Source organism: Drosophila ananassae, chromosome 3R (assembly GCF_017639315.1).
Source record: "Drosophila ananassae strain 14024-0371.13 chromosome 3R, ASM1763931v2, whole genome shotgun sequence".
Taxonomy (NCBI): domain Eukaryota; kingdom Metazoa; phylum Arthropoda; class Insecta; order Diptera; family Drosophilidae; genus Drosophila; species Drosophila ananassae.
In genome coordinates this window covers 8,816,738-8,835,604 of record NC_057930.1, presented here as the reverse complement: position 1 = coordinate 8,835,604, position 18,867 = coordinate 8,816,738, and the positions used below count along the sequence as shown (strand labels likewise).

Genomic DNA, 18,867 nt, shown 5'->3' with positions numbered 1-18,867 from the left:
GTTTGAAATAAAATACAAATTCAAGAGAAGCTATTAACTTATTTACTTTGAATTCCTTTAAAATACATCCCTTTTTGGAAGATCCTTGACATGAAATCAGAGAAGAGCTCTTTGAACCTTTTTTTTTCTTCCTAAAAATCATTTTCAGATATTGCTCCTTTAATCAACTACAAAAGATTGCAGTATTTATTGAGGATTGAGTAAACAACCTTTAGCGACTTTTCCGCATACTTACCCCACAAAAGTGCCCTTTTATTTCGGCTTTCCCCTTTTCCGAGCAGGGTATACAAACTTCAGATTCGGGGAGTCCAGATCTCCTTTTCGTGTTTTATTGTTCGACAATTCGCCGCACACCCCGCACGTTTCCATCATCTGTTCCTTGGGGGTGGGAAGCGGAATACGTGGCGGTTGGAGGGAGGAGGACTTAGATCTACGACACACATCGGATGGGTGTTTTGGCAGTTGGCTATGGCACATGTCTCTATCTATAAAACGTCAACTTTATTTGCCCAACAACTGAGGCAAATAACATTCCAGCGAGAAGCCAGCAAGCCAGACTACAAACCATACAAGGTACACATGAGCAGAATGTACTACGGTTCCACTTTTCCGTTCCATATAGCATCCCCATATAGCCTGTAGTGACGACCCACACACCCAGTTAGCAATAAAACCAGCTGTCAATTTGTTTATATTATAAAAAATAATTAGTCTGTATTCAGCGCCGAAGTCGACGACTTCATCATAGATGTATGTACGAATGTATGGTATATGTACGTAGGTTGGATGTTGCAGGTTGCAGGATTGCACACAGATTTTGCAATTTTTGGTTGTTAGAGATTTGTGTTTTAGTTGGGGATTTGTTTAGGTGATTATGTTTAAAATTTAAAGCATATTAGGGGGGATAGAGCTGGATTAGAGGGAGTTTCTGGGTGTGATTAACTACGCTCGATAAGTGGAATAATAATTGTACGAAATATGTATGGATAATGCAATATAATTAGTGTGTGATTTCGTATGGCTTAGACATTTCGTTTTGTTTCGTTTTGGTTGTGTATAATTTGCTGATGACGCTGACTAAAAAGGCATTGAAGGAATGTCGATAATTGTAATTATAGTTTGATGATCGAATCGAAACGAACAAATAGGCGACACAAAATTTTAGCTATCCGATGGTGCCCAGATGGGACAAGAACAAGAAGTGTTGCCTACCATTCTGGGCATCCTTCGCCTCGCATGCCCTCTTCTTATGTGGTTGTGTATTAATCGTTAATATCGTTATGTATACATATATAATGTGGTGGTTTATCATATAATATGCGTTAGGTTTCCTTAAAATCATCCATCGATTCGTGTTCCTCCTTATAGAATACACATACATACATATATGTATCTCTGATAAATATATATTGTATATATATATATATAATTTATTTATTTTGCATTGAATTTTCTTATTATTTCGATTTGGTTTCATTCCATCATTTTGTTCGATTTTTCGTTTTGTAACATAGTTTATTTAGGCAAAAATGGCAACAAAATTGTATGTTTAACATTTGTCTACTTTGCAAAAAACCGTTTCGCTTTATAGTCAGTGGTTCTTGTCGCTCTTGTCCATGATTTAGTAGTAAGTAGATGTGTATAACTTTAGCTAACTAACAATTAATTTAAACATTTGGTAACTTATAATTGGCAATAAATCGTTTGAATAAGCAAACATTCAACATTTAGCATACTTGATCTTAAATCGACTGCCCGAACAAATAACCAAAAACTAAACAATAAATAGCTATATGATATATGTAATTGTTGTATATATATATATATGTTGCGTGTATATATCGTGTATGTATATAGATGAATCTCTGCATTGTAAAGTCATAGTGATTGTAGCCAGATTATGTTAATAATATATATAATTATGTTCAATATTTATAGATACAATTGGCATGGTCGGGATAACTCTCTCAGAGTGGGTCCTCTCACTAATCCCATCATTTTAGTTATACATTTTTTAGCTCCAATTAGTGTCCCGATCCATCCTTGATTATGCTAGCTGGCAACTTAAAATATTTAAAGCCCCGTTTGAACTTATGCGTGTATTTTAGTGAGTGAGTGATTTGAGTGATTGAATCGATTGATTTATAGCTGATTTAAGCAGTGGATTCTGCAGCTCCAAGACAGTCAACATTCTGACTCAAAATGGTTTCTAAAATTTACCTAAATGTTCAGTTTTGATAAAAGATATGGTTATCCTTAATATTGAGTTATGGGTGTATAAGTATTCTTCGGTTTATGCTAGCCAGGATATGTATTTTTTGAGTTCGAAATATAGATATTTTTTTAAATTCAGTTAACAGAACACACAACTGTCTTTGAGCCGCAAAACTCACTGCTTTTATATTTAGGTTACTTATTAGATTATTTAAAAAATGCTTTTATGTCGTTTCGGTTTGTATTTTTAAGTATTTGTTGTTTTGTTTTGTTGTGGCAGCCGTCGCCTAGTAAAAGTTAATCAGTCGCTATCAAAAATTGTTCTTCGTCTACTGAACCTCGTCCTCGTCGTTTTTCCTAAAACATTATGATATTTTCTTTTCCTGTTAATTGGTTTAAAGTGCTTTCGTTTTTTGGCCATTTTGAATGCTGGACTAGCGTTGTGTTCCTTTTTCTTGGTGGGTGTCTCTTATATGTTTTTTCGTGGACTTGGATTCGGTGTTTCTTTATGTTTCGTTTTAAAAATCGCTGATCTCACCCTCAGTCTCTGGATAGGTGCAGGAAAATGGATTCAAGAGCCAATTGCAGAGGCCCTTGTTGTTCCCAGCTTGATCCTGACGATGTCGCTTCTTGTGGCTGTGGCTGTGCCTGTGGAAGGTGCCATTGCCCGTGGTTGCGATGGCTCCCGATCCTGTAATGGTGATGCGATGCCTCTGACCTTTCGACATGCCGGAGGCGAAGCTGCTCTCGTCCGAGTCCCTGACAGTGGCCACGCTGTGGTATCCGCTTTCGGCTCGCCGGGAGATGCCCGAGTGCTTGGAAGTCCTGGGTGTGGAGTTGGAGTCGTGTCCACTGTCGTAGGCCTCGGAGCTGGTGTTCAGTGGCAGCAACGGGAGTCGCGACTGGGCGGCCAGAGGCAGAATGTTCGTGATTTCATTGAGCTTGTGCTGCGTATCCTCCAAGGAGTTCCGCTTTCCCACCGCCGCCGCCAAGGACTTCTCATCCAGCTCGCAGATGTCATCGTGCTGCGGGGCGAATCGCTTCTCGCTCTTCTGCAGGTTGGGATCCGACGCCCCATCCGGCTGTCGGAGCAGGGAATAGTCATCCATGCCGGCTATCTCCATGATGCCGTTCAGGCTGGGCAGAGATCCTTGGCTGGGGCTGTGGGAGGGCTGTTTGTGGGGCGGACTGGGCGTGAGTCTATAGGCGGGCTCACTGCACACGCTGCTCTGGCCCACGTTGAAGTGAAAAACTGGCTCACTGAAGACACTGCCCACGTCCGTCCGGAACAGGGCGGCGGAGGGCGTGACCTCGGCCATGGCCAGTTGGGACGTGAAGATCTCATGGAGGCGGGCCAACTGATCGAATTGGTGTCTACAGTAAGGAAAAGGATAAAAATAATAAAGACAAGTAAGATGGGTAAGAAGGTGAAGGACTTCATATAAGGGAGTAATATCATAAATCCTAATAAAAATTTCAAAAAATTCCTTGTAAGCTTACCTCGCTCTCTCTCCGCACTCGCTGAAGGACTCGCAGGCCATGTTGAAGCTGGACACGAAGGATATATTATCGCAATGACTCAGGGCAGACAATGGATGCGCGGCTGAATACTCAATCTCCCGATCTCTGGCCATAGTCCTGGCAATCTCCTCCTCCGTGACCTGCAGCCCACAATCGATGCTCCTCTGCGAAGGATGATGGGAAGACGACGCTCGACTGGCGACCAGCTCAGCCTCATGGAGCTGCTCCCTGGACACATGCCGCGACAGCATCCTCTGCAGGTTGTCCTGGGAAATATCCCTGGAGCCGAGAGGATCATCGAGGAGGGGCAAAGCGGGTGGAACCTCCGACGGACCACTGTCCTCATCCTCGTCGCCGTCCGGAGGGGCAGGATCCAGAAGAGGCAACGTCTCGAATGTCGCTTGCGGCAAGTCCAAGGAGGGCTCCGGTTGGAAAGCAGGTCTGTCCGGCAGGTCCAGGGACTTCTGCTTCAGCTGGGACAGCTTCCAGTGCAGGGCCGTGGGCGAATTGTTGGCGGAGACTGTGCTCTGGAAGACTTGCGTGGTCTGGTTCTCCACCCACTGTCGGATCATGGTCTTTTTGTGGGAGTCCATAAACCCGTATCCCTGTGTCTGGCTCGCTCCCGAGGCGGGCAGGTTTCCGGCGGTCAAGGATCGGCAGGACTGCGACTTGGGTCCATCCACCCACGTCTCACATTGCTTCACGTGGTTCACCTCCCGCATCAGGTGTCTCGCCTCGGCCACCTTGGCCCTGGACACCCGCGGACCATCTATCCACTGCTCCTCGGTGATTTTCCGCATACCCGCCTCCAGTTGCTCGAGCGCTGCTCCGGGATGGGCTCGCCGCATCGGGGATCCTTTGGGCGATGGCACCATGGATCCCTTGGACACCATGTGTCGGGGTATTGGTATGGGTGAGCCCATGGCCTGGATGGTCTGCTGGGGCTGTTCGTGGGGAATCAATGGCGAAGAGCAGGCTCCAGCTCCGGCCGAACGCTTCAGACTTCCCGTATTACTTCCGGGCAGTTTTTTGGCTAAAATGGGGATTGAAATGGGAAGGGTTTCTTATATAAATCATATGCCATTCGCGTTAAATAAGGTTCTCTTCAGCCTAAAATATTGTGTCTCTTGAAACATTTAATATGAATTATTATGATTCTATCAAAGCCCTGCCAAAATATTCACACTCAATTTTGCAGACCCAGCCAGACACCCAAAATTTGATTCAAATCCATTGAATTGAAAACGAGCTGCTAACTTTTAAGGTAATTAAATCTCTCTTAATTAAAAATGTTGTTTTCCGGCAATAAAACTAAGCCGCAAAGCTTTCACTTTCGTACGTTTGCCGTACCAGCCACCCACCCAGCCACTCACCTTTCTCGGCTGCCAGGGCTTTCTTCATCATCATGGGGCTGTTGCTGGCCGACTTGGAGGGCGGTTTCTCCAGGCCGCTCCCCTTCAGGGCCTTGCTCATCAGCCCCCTGTTGTCGCCGGCGCTGAGCGACGGCAGATATACGGGCGGGTGTTCCCCATCCGTGGCGTCGTCGTTGGGTCCCATATAGATGACAGTGTCGGCTGAGATTTCTGAGCTGGAGGGATCCGCGCCGGATCCCGCCGAGGAGCCATTACCGCCGAGTCCTTGGGCCAAGCCCACGGCCAGGGGCATGGGGACGCGGTGCTTCCTGCGGCGCAGTCGATGAATCCTCGATGCAATTTGAATTGTTGATAGGGCATCCTGGTAGCTCTGCTCGGGTCGCACATGGGCCATGATGGCCACATGGCAAGTAATGGGGGCGAGGCAGTCCTTTAGCAGGGGGGTCAGCGGGTGGTCCTTGTGGGGGGGATGCCGCTGGCCGGATAGTATCGCCAGGAGTATGTTCCCGATCCCCGACAGCGGCAGGCCCCCGCTGCGATTCGCACATCCCCCCAAGTCGATGATATGTAAACGGCTCCGACCGCCAGCCACTGCACATGGAGAAAAAATCACCCAGAAATTTGTTAGCTACATTAAACAAAAATATCCTTGCAGGACATGCATATCCTTATTGTGTATTTTAAAATTGGATAATCAAATATTTGTCTTCATTCAGAAAACGCGAGCGTGGTTTGAAAGAACCAATATTATTTTTTATTTTCCCTTAGTGTGTGCAGAGGGAAAGTGGGTGGGAGTGGGTTGCAAATGGGGTGATGGGTGGTGGGTGGTGGGTTTCTGGGTGACGTTGGGTGGTGTTGGAGTGGAGGAAATGCGACACTTTAATGGCGCTGCCGTCTAGTGGTAGTGAAGCATTTAGCGGGCCACTTGAGTGGCAGCAACCACGGCAGCGGCAACAAAAGTGGCAGCAACAATAGCAATAACAAGAATCTAGGTATGAGTTTTAAAACCGACTAAGTGGATGCACTACCCTACATTAAATAATGTAATATATCTTTAAAAATATTATTTGCTTTAAAATAAATGTAAAAAATTATCAAAGTTAAAGAAAATATTAATCATAATTTATTCCTTCTACTTTTCAAACTTTTTTCTCAAGTCATCTTAACCCTAGAAAGAGCAATCCTAGAAATGGTTACAACAATGTGATGGACACTTACCACCCCCCTTGCGGGACAGGCTGTACTGGTAGACATGCAGCGTAAAGATGAGGGCGGACTCCAAGGGGGCGGCACATCCGCCTCCAGCTCCTGATCCGGCTCCCGCTCCGGCTCCTGCTCCTGTCCCGGAACTCCCAGATCCCGTGGAACCGGAACTTTTTAAGCGTCCGGCAAGCGCGGAGTCGAGAAATAGGGCCGCACGCTCGGCGGTGGGTGCACGTAGTTCCGTTGGACCGCCAAGGAAGTCGTCACGCAAATAAATCCCCGGGGAGTCGTCAGATTCTGTGTAGTCGTAGTCGCAGTCGTAGAGATGGAGATGGAGACAGAGACGGTGTGGTGTCGGAGTTCCAGCGGAGGACGAAAGGTAGCGGGGAGTGAATGAAAAGGGCATTAGGTTTTATGTGGGAATAAACGCCGTATTCTACGGGGGAGTTTGTGTTGATAAAGAGTGGGAAATGGGTGTGGGGGGTATGGGAATGTCGGAACTGCTGCCCAGGTTAAGTTTATTCAAATTGGGCCAGTTACGACCCCGACCCGCCCCAGTCATCATCATCATTGTTTGGCCCAGGGGCAACATTACCTCGTGCCACGCCTCCCCCCCATCCTGGCGGATCCTGGCCCCCGGCACAGACCCAGCGCCCCGCCGGAGTCATTTATTTTGCCGGCGATTCTGCCCACTGGCAGCTAACAGGTGGACCCGGAGTATTGCCAACTAGCTAACTACCAGAAGTTACTGAATTATACAAAACTGGTTATATTAAGGAATTACCGGGGAAATGTTTTCAAATATGTTTTTAGGACGCTTCAGATGATCTCTTAATTTTCTCCCTCCCAGAGAGGGGGCACTGTTTGTAGTTTAGTGTAATTTATCAATGTTTTTAATATCCAACTGCCCTAAAAAAAATATAAGTATCTGCAGTTCCAACCCAATTTTTCATTCCCCTCAAAGCAAACAAAATTGAAGGCTTATTTGGCAGCACTGCATTTAATCGTGGCCTGTCAATAGCCCTCGGCGAGCCAGTGCCCTGCCCCCAAAGACCATATGCTTACCGGCTGCATGCGAAATGAGTAAATCCTGCGATAGAGTGTCCGGCTTTGTGGCGCTAACGCCCACGGCGCTGACACGCACCGAGAAGCGAGCTCCGCTCTTCTGGCGCCTCTCCTGGATGCCCTTGTACAGCCAGGATATGGCGCAGGGGGCCGCTCCCAGGGAGCACATACCCCCATGGCCACTCCCACTGCTGGCGCCCACCTCGCCGAGCACCGTTTGGGACTGCCCGGTGGCAGGATATCCCATGGCCAGCAGGCAGCCGTCAGATCCTTCGAGCACGGCGGGTATCACTTCACTCAACGCCGATGCACACACATCCGACTGAAATGGAACATAAACAAGGAGAAAATATAGGACTTGGAATAGGTTTAGGTTTCTATGATATATGATGTTTAATATTAGTTCTAGTAGTTGGTTATGATAGTCTTTTTATAAGGATTACTACAAAATTTATACATTGTCCTAAAAAATCTTCTTCAATACTAGTTTCCTTATCTTAAATTGCCATAAAACACAATATATATTTCTTTCTCTGCACCACTGGGGCATGGGGGAATGTGTGGAGGCGAGGTCAATGGGTGGTGGCTAACAAGGCATACTAATGGGCCCTCTTTAATGGCTGGAATTGGGTTCGATTGCGGGGTTAATTCGATTGCTGATTAGATCCAAATGGGGGAGGACAATGCGCGTATGTGTTAATTCTATTGGGTCCATTTCATTCTTTTTCGCTCGGAGGGCTTGCCTTATGAGTGATTGGGCTTCGAGGGTCATAAATCTTGTGCGGCGGGAGCTTTGCTCGCCTTGAATTATGAAGATTGATTATCGTATTGCTGTGGTGACTTGTTATTCTTCGGAATTACCAACACCTCTTTTGTAATCCCCTAACAAGTTAAATACCTGGGCAGATAATGTCTCTGTCAACCGAAAGCTACAAAGGACTTGGAACACACAGTGAGGGGCGAGTGTGTGGCTATTCTTTTGCATTAAACATAATCCCATGTAGTATTTTTTAGTGTTTGTTATTGGATATTATTTGCGGGAACAGCAGTCTGGGTTGACTCGAAAAGGGAGTCATTGTTTTTTTATAAATGAAAACAAACTCGAAATGTTTCAGGTTTCAGCAGTCATTGTGGGTAAGTTCTATTTGATATTTTCATTTCAATACAGTTGATTGGACAAGAAATCCTTAAAATTTATTTCTAATCAATTTTTGATTGCCGACTTTGATTCAAGCTTAATTAGATTATTTTTCTAACCTAATTAATTAGTTTTTTGAACCAGATTTCATGGGAATGCAAGATAATTCTTCCATCTATTTTAACTTAAAATATAATACACCTTCTTCTTGGAAAATTAATTAAATAAACTCACCTGTTTATCCTCCGCGGTGAAGAGGTTATCGAAAGCAAACATTTTGGGCGCTGCCACCATGGGCCCCCGCTCCTGGGCGGCCTGTGGCGGCGGGCACACATTCCTCGGATCTGTGAGCGTGACTTGGCGCTTTTTCTTGTCCAGCGCCATGAAGTCCGGCTCTGCTCCAACGGCGCTCCTGTCCCGCTCCGCCACCCGCAGCATGACCTTCACCTTGCCCACGCCATAGCACTCCCGGCTGCTCAGTCTCCGGACGAGGGCGGGCGGCATGGGCGGCGGCGCCCGCTGGAGGGCACCACAGAAGCCACCGTTCCGGGACGTGGTGGCGGATGTGCTACTGCTGGTGGCGTTGTTCGAGGTGGTGGTGGCCATCATTCGTCGCTTATTGGTTGCCACAGTTGGTTGGTTTGGCGGAAGTTTATTGCTGGAAGCACTCGGGTTTCCTTTTGGTTCGAATCGAGAAATGAGGGGAGATGAATAAAATTGGGAGTTAATAAGAGTCCCGAAATCCTATGGCTTTTGTTTTATGTCGGGGATCTTAAAACGCAATCGTCACTCCCCATAAACTTTGTTTGTTTTATAGAGCTGAGCAGGGGATTTTATGGCTCTTTAAATAGTTGCCAGGCTCAGTTTGGACTGTCATAAATTGCGATTTCGGTTCGGGCCAATGGGCATAAGTTATTTGTTGCTGGCTGGTAGGCCAGCAAAGATGTAAGGACGCCCAGCAAGGACCCTTCTTTGGTAATGGCCATAACACTTTCGCTTTATGGTTATGGGCCATCTGTTTATTGGGCATATGCTTCACTGTACTATCAACACTATCACGCCAGCACCACTGTCTCACTGTCACTGTCACTAAGCTCGTGTTTTATTCACTTGTAGCATCTTGTGCATAAAATCAAATTTATGTCGAGTTTCGCTTGGGATTTTGTGGCTCAAAATTATGCGCATCAGAGTCTTTGAAGTGTTCTTCGGGGCGCACTCCTATTTCACATCGGTTTAATTCTATTTCGAAAGTTTGACTCTAGAATTTTTATTTAAATTCTTTCCGGCTCGAAGAGCTCTCCGAAAGTTGGCCATATTTTACGAGTTATTAAAAAGTTTAGTACTGTTTTTATGACTTTGTTTTATACTTTGTATGGAGTACTTTTAAATACTTATGTTTGGATAAATTTTAATATAGCTTTTGTTCATTTTAACTACTATTATTGTTGAGGAACTCTCATTGATTCCTAAATGTTTTATAATTTTCGGATAATTTCCATTTCTGCAACTTCCTTTTTATTATTTTTCTCATTATATTATATGCTTAAATTATTCATACAATCTCCCTGTGGAATGTTTTTTAATATCCTCAAAGTGCTCCCCGGGGATTGAGTTCCTTTGTCATGTCCTTTAAACTTCACTTTGGAAAATGTCTAATGTAAATTTCAGTCTCCTATCGGACTTGTTATGTTTAATATAATTTGTGTTATCCGAGAGTACCCACTTCTTGTTGGATCTGATATGCCATTAGAGTGTTCAACTTTATTTTTTGAAATATTCATGTAAATTCCAATGGACTTTCCGTTTTTCGCCTGTCAGTCGCCGTGAGCCGTGACATTTCTTCAATGCCTTCATTATTATTTCAATTTGACTGGGGAAACGTGACATTTTTGCAACGTCTTTCATTAATAATACTACCCTCCTGCCCCCCTATATAGAGACCAACATTGTTGCCATATCCCACCCCATTGCCCCGGCCCCTCGGCTTTTCTTTTTGGCCTCTTCTATTGCCATTCCCTCCTCTGAATGACAGGCAACAACTTCGGGTCGGTTCAACTTCATTTTTCAGACTACGCGCACCTGCCAACTAAAAAGGAACTTCTTCGCTACGACTTTTCTCTGTTTTTATTCTTTTATATTTTCTTTTTTTTTTGCCATTCTGGGTTTTGCTTTTTAATGTTGTTGGTGTTGTTGTTGTTGTTGTTACTGCTGTTTGAGGATTGGCGTCGTCCACCTTTTGAGTTTTAGCTTTGGCTTTTCACACAAATCGATTGGCAATGCCTTCTAATTGTACACAACGCACAATAGGGGAGTCTAGCTGAAGTCAGGGGTTAAGGGTTTCGTGGGGGGGCCAAAGGGGGTTAAGGGATTTCTCTTTGGCACAACACACACTAGCATACACGCACACACACAAACACACACACACACATCTACGAAACAGGAACAAACACAAACCCTTTTTTTATGACTGGCAATTTCACGTTGTTGATTTCATCTTTGGCTTTCCGAATTTCCTTGATTTCTTCGTTACACATGATTTATATTTCTATTCAACACTCTACAGATTTTCTATGATATTTCTTGTTGTTGTTGTTGTTGCTTTGGTGTTGTTGTTGTTGTTGTGTTTTCTTTATTTTGGGTTTGTCACGGCGACAGCGACACCGACAGGATAAAAAAGACCCGCGAGGCGAGATGGCCAAACGCGTGCCGACAGCGTTGCCATTACAATGCCAACTGAAGTCGGGTTTTGGTTTTCGGCCTCGGATTGGGCTTTGGACTGTGGGCCGTCGGCCGTGGGCTGTGTGGGTTTGAGTTTCCCAAGAGTTTTTCCCACCTCGGTGTGGCGCAGGCGTGCCACAAAATAAGAGCGAGCTCCTCAACACTGGCAATGCCATAATCCTTACGAATCCGAAGGGTGGAAGGACTTTCGCTTTTGGCCATTTCCTTCTTAAGTTACTCTTTTGTTATTTTGGTATCTCTTTGGCGGATTCTCTTGTTAACTTGTTTTTGTTGAGGAAAAGGAAAAAGGCAGCTTTGAGGCTCAGGTAAACAAAATCAGCATGGCTAAAACAAAAAAGGAACAACGCAAATGATGTTTAGATTGCAGACATCAAAATGCTCACTGCCTGCAATAACCTCAAAATATTGTGGGTAGTTTCAATACTATACGAATTGGACATACCTAGTATGAAGGACTAGGTAATTCTAGTAAATTCTTCTAAAAGATATTTAGTTCCATTTGGTTAAAGAAAGTTAGGAAGTGATTTTGCAAAGTATCTTTGTGTTTTAAGGAGGTGTTTTTATATAGGATTATGAGTAATAGAGTACAGAGTATTAAACTTTGCCTAGAAAATTATAAAATATTTTATTCCTTTCAAGATAATGACTCCATATCACTCCTTATATTTTATTCTATATTCCATGGTATTCAGGTCCATTTGGACAAATACAATATAATACAATATACCCCTTTTCCGCTGCTAGTACCTGGAATAAAAAGAATAAGAAAAGTCACACGAACACCGGTGATAGTTGAGCTGCTGGAGCGTCACTTAAGTGCCGCTTGGAGTTTCTGCTGATGGAGGACAAGAGGAGGAGGAGGTGTTGGGGAACCAAGGATTTTTTGGGGGGAGATGGGGCCAAATGCAAACGATGTGTTTTTAAGTTCGCTTACATTTGGCAGGCTCGTGAAGGAGCTGTTGAGTGTGTGTTTGTATTTAAAAGCATGTGTACACGGCGATGGGTGGGGTGGGGTTGGTAGGGATTTACCTTAACCGTTATACATATGGACACATACTACCCGTGTGTGCTTTGGTTATTTTTCTGTGTGTGTGTGTGTGTTGACCAAATGGAAGTGGACAGCGGCAACGACTCAATTAAAGTGGCCCAAGCTGATTGCTATTAAGGTGCCTGCTGCAGGAAAACGTGGTAATCCAATCCGTTTTTAAAGTGTTTCGTTACTAATTATCATAAAACTTGAGGAAAAATTCCGTGGAAAACGCTTTTTCCGCATGAGGCAAATCAAATTTTATGTAATCCAAGCGCCAGAAGAGGAAAAACAAATAAACAAACCCGAAAGAAAAGAAACAAATGCTGGAGGGGCTTAAATCCGAGTGAAAGGAGATAAACAGTTTGTGAGTCACTCTTCCGTTGGGGCTACAGTCTGGGAGTGCCTTTCGTGGCGCCACCTATGGGATAGTCTGCGCCAAGTGCTTCAGATGGCAACACCATGGCCGTTACTTTTTAAAAATTTGTCGTGAAAGAGTATAGAAAAACTTATGAAATTTATAATTATGATTGTGTTGAAGAAAATTTATTACTTCTCTGCCTCTGCTCGAATAAACCTCATTTTTATAACTTCCTCTATATTAAAGAAAACCCATAAACTTTAAAGATAATTCGTTAAACTTTTATTTAGCCATTGATGTTTTTTGTTTTTAAACATATACTTGAGTATCATTATTTATAAATTTTTTTTGTTGCTTTTTCGATATGCCTTGCAGTATCCTTACACTGGTAAAAATTGTTAGCGCGGCAAGAGCAATATTTTTGGGAGTCAGTAGAAATTGCCTAGTTGAAAATGCATTTACAATGATGATGGTCATGTATATATCATGTGTCGGTATCTGGATCGATATCTCTATCGATAACTAAGGCTAATTCGTAGATTATCGAGTTTGGATGTTATTTTTTTGTGAGTGTATAACGCATCGTTCGCTTAAAGACCTAGAACTTAAGACTAAACAAACAATTTGAAACAAACAGCCTAGATGGAAAACATACATGCTTCTCATACAATTAGGTAGAAACAAATCGAGAGGTAAGTACTGCTCAACAATGGGGGTATTATGAGCTCGATGCATGGGGGTCCTGGGATACGGATTGTTTGGTAAACTTTGTCACACGTTAAAGTTGTTGAAACAAAACAAAAAAATAATACACATAAAATATGCAGTTTGCCATGAGTTGGGTTGAGATTCGTAAATCGAGTTCGGGTTGAGTTCGGATAGGGTTGCTGCTGCAGTGGGTTGCCATTCCACCATCTTAGTGGGACGGGGCTCCGTACGAGCTGCTGGGGGCAGAGGGGGCGGGCGGGGCAGCTGGGGCACCGTACTCGGGAGCTGGTGGCGCCACGCTGTTGGGATAGGGTCCGGTCTCCTCCTTCTGGGTCTTGTAGCGGATGAAGTACACCTCCGGCTTGCTGGGCTGTGTGGGCGCCGGCGTGGGGATGATGATCTCGGGCTGCTCCTCGGGCTTCTTGACTAGCACGTACACCAGGGTCTTCTCCTCGTTCTGAGGGAACTGCGGGATGACCGGGGCAGTGGGGGCAGGTGGAGATGGTGCCTTGATGAAGACGATCTTGTAGTGCTTCTGTGGGGGAGGCACATACAGGGGTTTCCTAAAAGAAAATAATACAAGTTTTGTAAATTATTTAAGTCCTCCTATATCTTATCCATAAAACGGCTCACGACTTCTGCAGAAATGTGTGAGGAAAGACCGGAAGGTTAAATGCCAAGCAGAAATAGCCTTCAAATGCTCACGAATATCTTTCATTGTCAACATTATTTCCTGTAATTGGTTTTTTTTTGTGTGCCTGGCTGAAAGACACCAAAATGAAAGCCCGAAGAAAGGAGTTTCACTTTGAGGAGTATGCAAATGACGAGCCCATAAATGGTGACCTCCTGAAAATGGTTAAGCAGCTGCAGTTTACAGTTTGCAGGTTCCAGCCACCTGTCACCTGGCTTGCTAATCAGATGAAGTTGATGGCGATGATGACGATGACGACCGGGTGTCACAACAGTCCCCCCACTAAAAATCGGGTTTATATAAAGCTCCCTATGGTAATTGCGTTCCTTGGCCCTCTGCGTCTGATAATTAGCCTGAAAATGCTACAGAGCCACAAAGATATATCTGTATCTGCCATATACAGATACAGATATATAGAGAGAGCTTAGGTAACATTTTAGTCACGGTTTGGCGGTCTGCAAAGCCACATTATTCCCCTCTCGAGGTAATTAACATTACTTCCAACTCCAATTGTAAAAACAGAAGACGTCACAAGCCGAGCCATACTGCGAGATGGGCTGAAAAGTTGGAGAAAGATACTCGACTCGACTTTTCTCTGGTATTAAATAATTTTCCTCCTTGCACTTTATCACAGTTGTGCCATCAGACGTATAAGATACGACTGCTAAATACCCTGGAAATGGGGCAATTGCTTTCCCAAAAAGGGCCCTGAGCTGGATTAGATGATTGGTGGCTTACAACATTTTGCCAGGTTATTATTAAAGTTGCAAGTTGGGAGTGGGCTCACGGCGATGAATTGTGAGAGAATCTGCATAAGTGGCTTGGATTATAAGCCCATAACAATGTGTTTTTCTTTCTTTCGTTTTTTTCGTGGTTTTGTTTACTTTTGGTTTTTGCCAATCATAAGTGGAACAAGACAAATAAAGCGATATCGTTTGTAAGTACTCTCAAGCACGCGAGATTTAATGAAAGGCAGAGGGCCATAGGGTGTGATGTATTATGATCTCATTAGAGTGTGGGATAAAAATTGTATTAGGGGCTTGAGCTTTCTACTGATTGAGATTCAGGATTTTGAAATTTATCTGGGTGTTTTAAGAATATTAATTTTAATTAAAAAATTATTTATGATCAAAGTAAGAGATCTTGAAATAAAATGAGTTTCTAGAAAGGAGTCTACACCTACACCTATCTTTGAAGATTTATCTTTCAAAATATCATAGTCCTACTTATAACTAACTCTAAATATAAGAAAAGGATAACAAAATCCTTTTGAACTCACCTGGGTGCCTGGTACTCCGGCTCTGGTGGTGGGACATGCACATAGACGTGCTTGTGCACCACTGGCGGCTGCTGCGGGGGTCCGTACTGTGGGGCAGGTGCTCCATAGCCACCGCTGGGTCCGCTGGGCTGGTAGCTGCTCGACGGGGGAGCACTGTACGAGTCACGCGGCGGCTCGGGACGAGCGGCCACCAAGGCAGCCAAGGCCAGTACGACCACTAACTGTATATTTGAAGGAGGTGGATGGGTGGATGGGTGGATGGGGGATGGGGGGGAGAAGAACACAATTCGATTAGACTGGCACGCTCGATGATTACGCGGGAAGTTTCAAAGTTTGGTCATCACATGATCATACCACACAACTGGACTGCATTTTCGGGAGCGACTATTGCGTTTCGGGTATATCCGTTTCGGGTTTTATCAGCTGCTTGCGGTGGTGCTGGTCTAGTGGTGCTACTGGTTACTTGGTAATGTGGTGCTGCTTCGACGCGGAACCTCTTACTGCATGCCACAACGATTGTTGCAGTTTCTTTTATAGCAGCGCAGCGCGTGAAATAAAAATTAAGTAAAATTCAAGACGAAGTTGCCAGCAAAACGACCAAGACCGCTGCTGCTGCTGCTGCTGTTGCTGCCGCTGCCGTTGCTGCCTCTGTCACCGTCAGCGCCTCTGCCGCTGTCAACGCCGACTGTGCAGTTGGCAAAGAGCAGCAAAATATAACCATGAAGAAATTGAAATGTTTAAAGCCAAACTGCCGCCGCCGCCGCAGCACCAGCTCCAAGTTGGCAAGTCATCTGGTGGAGCAACTGAGGCTGGAGGAGCTGCCGTTCTCTGTCACCGCCTCTGCCGCAGCTCAGCTGCTCCTAGCTGCGACCGCGCAGCCGAAAGAGGCAGCGGCGGCTGCATCGTCTGCTGACCATTTCTTGGTTTTCGGTTTTTCCTTCTTCGATTAAATTTTTTTTTTATTTTTATATGTGGGGTCTTGCAATTTTTTTCGTTTCTGTTTTTTTTTTTCAACTAACTAGGATTATTTTCAAGGCAAAGAAAAATTATTGGCAAGGTACATTGTATTTTTAATGAGGATGTAGGGAGAATCTCCAATTTCAAAAGGGGTAATAAAAAATAATACATGGGAATTACAATAATCAGGAGATGTGGTTAGGACTTATATAAGAGCATTAATTTTCCAACAGCTTTAATTTTTATTTAAATCTGAAGGTAAAAGGAAGTAAAGGAGGGTAGAAGCAGGTACCTAGAATTTAAGGTAAAAGAATATCATAATTTAGTTAGGATAGTCCTGGAAATTAAGCCACTAAAGAAATATGTTTAATCTTAAATTAATTCAACATTAAATTTATCATTTCCTATTAGTCATATCTTGACAAGCATTGTTATACAATAGAACTTATTAAAGACTTCAAGATGAATTTTAGAGTATTTTTCTTTCGATTTTGTTTGCTTTGTTCCTTTCCTCATTTCCAGATTGTTTTTGTTTTTTTTTTTATTGCATTATTATATCTTATATATATTGTTATTTTTCGGCCATTTGGAGGATCCAATCGCAATGTGCTCGTAACCAACTCTGGACTCTGTCACTGCCTCGAATCGGATCGGATCGGATCGGATCGTGTGGCACGATTCACTTTCAATTTCAATGGATGGGGATGTGGATGTGGATTCACTCTCATTTAGTTGGGTTAAAAAAAAAAAAAAAGGGGGCATGGGGTGGGCTGGGAGATGGGGGATAACTCTGTGCTCTGGACTGGGACTGACTCCGGTGTTGGTTTTATTTCATTTCTTCATGCTCTTTCGGTCTTTTGTTAGCCAGCTTCTTTCTGTATTTTGAATTTTGTTGTTTTACGGTCTTGGCTTGGCCTGGCCTGGCTTGGGTTTTGTTGTTATTATTATTGTTACAGTTACTGTTATTGTTGTTGCTCTTTCAACTTCTTGTTATTATTGTTGCTTTTGTAATTGGTGTCCGCGTTTTGGCCACGATGCTTCATAATGAGCTTCACGCTCTTGTTGGGTCGCCCCATCTCTTGGCCATCTCCATAAGCATTTTATTTAATAATTTTTCTTGCTCGGTTATTATTATTTTTCCCCCCTTTTTTTTTTTGATGGTGTTTTTGCAATATTTTGAATTTCTTCAATTTGTTGTTTTTGTTGTTATATCTTTGGCGTGTTAATTTTTATTGTTGTTTTTGGGTTATTTTTCTTATTTAATAATTTGCGCCCAGGCCATGACAATTTGTATTAGAGGAGTTTGATGGCAAAAACACTATGATTGGCAAAAATATTTGCGCAACTTTTCCTTGGCTCATAACCCACCTCCTCCATAGCATTGGTCTGCCCCCTCGCTGATTTATGCAAACTAATCTATAAACTGCAATCAAAATGCTTGCCCCGATCGCTGGGATCCTTGCTCGAATTTTGTATGGCCACTCCTGGAAATGCTGCTGCCGGAATTTGATGAAATGGCATAATCAGTGGCCAGTGGCGCCAAACGGAGGACGACACCGACCAGCGACCAGAGAGCTGCAATATTGCAACCAGCAACTAGCAACAAGCATCGAGCCACTAGCAACTTGCAACAGTTGAGAGATTCAGCCAGAGTGCCAGAGACTGTCACTTTTCCTCGATGGCATCATTTATAATGCCGTTAGCCAAATGGCAAGTTTTGTTGATTTTTTTGTTCATCTTCGGGGGGCTTGCATTCCGCTCGCCCATCTCCCCATCTCGCCTCATGCTGATGCCACCTTGCCACAGATTGCATTTCCTTAATTTTCAACGCTCATCTTTCACATTCAAAATCATCGTCATCATCATCATTCGTTTGGTTGCGGTAAATTATGCTGAATTCACAAAGGTGGAACAGGTGCAGGTTCACTTGTGGTTAGTCTGAGTCCTACGGGAATTCCTCATCCTACGACATGGCTAGAAAATTAATGAAGATGCAAATATCTGGGGGGTTTGCATTTTTGTTTCATGGTACACCCTTGACCCTTGATTTTTTAAGATGGAAGAACATAAAGGTATACTCAAAATATTATTTAAAATATAATTTTAGCTTTAAGCTAAAAAGTTCTCTTTCTCTGTAGATGTATCTCTAACATACTACTGACATCTTCCAGATATATTATGCATTCTGGGTAGACCTCCTGTCTCCGGATCGGATTCTCTCGGCCATTATACGAATTATGCATGCACATTGCCACACATCTTAATGAATTTGCCATGGCACAGCGATTCTGAGCCATGTAATCAGCGTCGCATTCATCCATTCATCTTTCTGCTTTCTCCATGGCCTCAACCGAGTAACACAGTTCCAGCCCCGGCACCAGCTCCATAGCCAGCTCCAGCTACAACTCGCTGCCATCTACACCTCGACAGCAGCGTGCACAGATACTAATTATTATATTGTATCTTTTGTGACTTTATGTAACAAGCAAAAACAAAGGCAGACGGAACCATTTAAACGATATTATATTTACATAAAAAAACAGAAATACAAAAACAGAAACTGAAACTGAAAACAATTATAATTTCGTTTA

At 43.7% G+C, this 18,867-nt stretch overlaps 2 protein-coding genes across 2 annotated transcripts; both read right to left on the bottom strand.

Moving 5' to 3' along the window:
* Positions 1-688: 688 nt before the first annotated feature.
* On the bottom strand, positions 689-11,291 carry LOC6505488 (kinesin-like protein CG14535). Its single transcript, XM_001964905.4, has 7 exons — positions 10,969-11,291; positions 8,749-9,191; positions 7,377-7,698; positions 6,327-6,608; positions 5,109-5,699; positions 3,715-4,768; positions 689-3,588 (listed from the first exon to the last, which is right to left on the bottom strand). The coding sequence occupies exons 2-7, from the start codon at positions 9,121-9,123 to the stop codon at positions 2,733-2,735; spliced, it is 3,480 nt and encodes a 1,159-aa protein (XP_001964941.2). The 5' UTR covers positions 9,124-9,191; positions 10,969-11,291; the 3' UTR covers positions 689-2,732.
* A 1,609-nt stretch (positions 11,292-12,900) lies between these two features.
* Positions 12,901-15,862, bottom strand: LOC6505485 (extensin). Its single transcript, XM_001964904.4, has 3 exons — positions 15,674-15,862; positions 15,320-15,540; positions 12,901-13,912 (listed from the first exon to the last, which is right to left on the bottom strand). Exons 1-3 carry the CDS (start codon positions 15,689-15,691, stop codon positions 13,558-13,560), a joined length of 594 nt encoding a protein of 197 aa, XP_001964940.1. The 5' UTR covers positions 15,692-15,862; the 3' UTR covers positions 12,901-13,557.
* Positions 15,863-18,867: the final 3,005 nt, after the last annotated feature.

What these genes read in the sequence shown, in the direction of transcription:
- LOC6505485 (XM_001964904.4), bottom strand. An exon ending in CCGGAGTACCAGGCACCCAG is followed by an intron (nt 13,913 to 15,319) that starts GTGAGTTCAAAA and finishes ATTTTCTTTTAG; the next exon opens with GAAACCCCTGTATGTGCCTC.
- LOC6505488 (XM_001964905.4), bottom strand. Translation starts at nt 9,123, where the DNA reads ATGATGGCCACCACCACCTCGAACAACGCCACCAGCAGTAGCACATCC. An exon ending in TCACCGCGGAGGATAAACAG is followed by an intron (nt 7,699 to 8,748) that starts GTGAGTTTATTT and finishes GTTCCATTTCAG; the next exon opens with TCGGATGTGTGTGCATCGGC. An exon ending in GAGTGCGGAGAGAGAGCGAG is followed by an intron (nt 3,589 to 3,714) that starts GTAAGCTTACAA and finishes TCCTTACTGTAG; the next exon opens with ACACCAATTCGATCAGTTGG.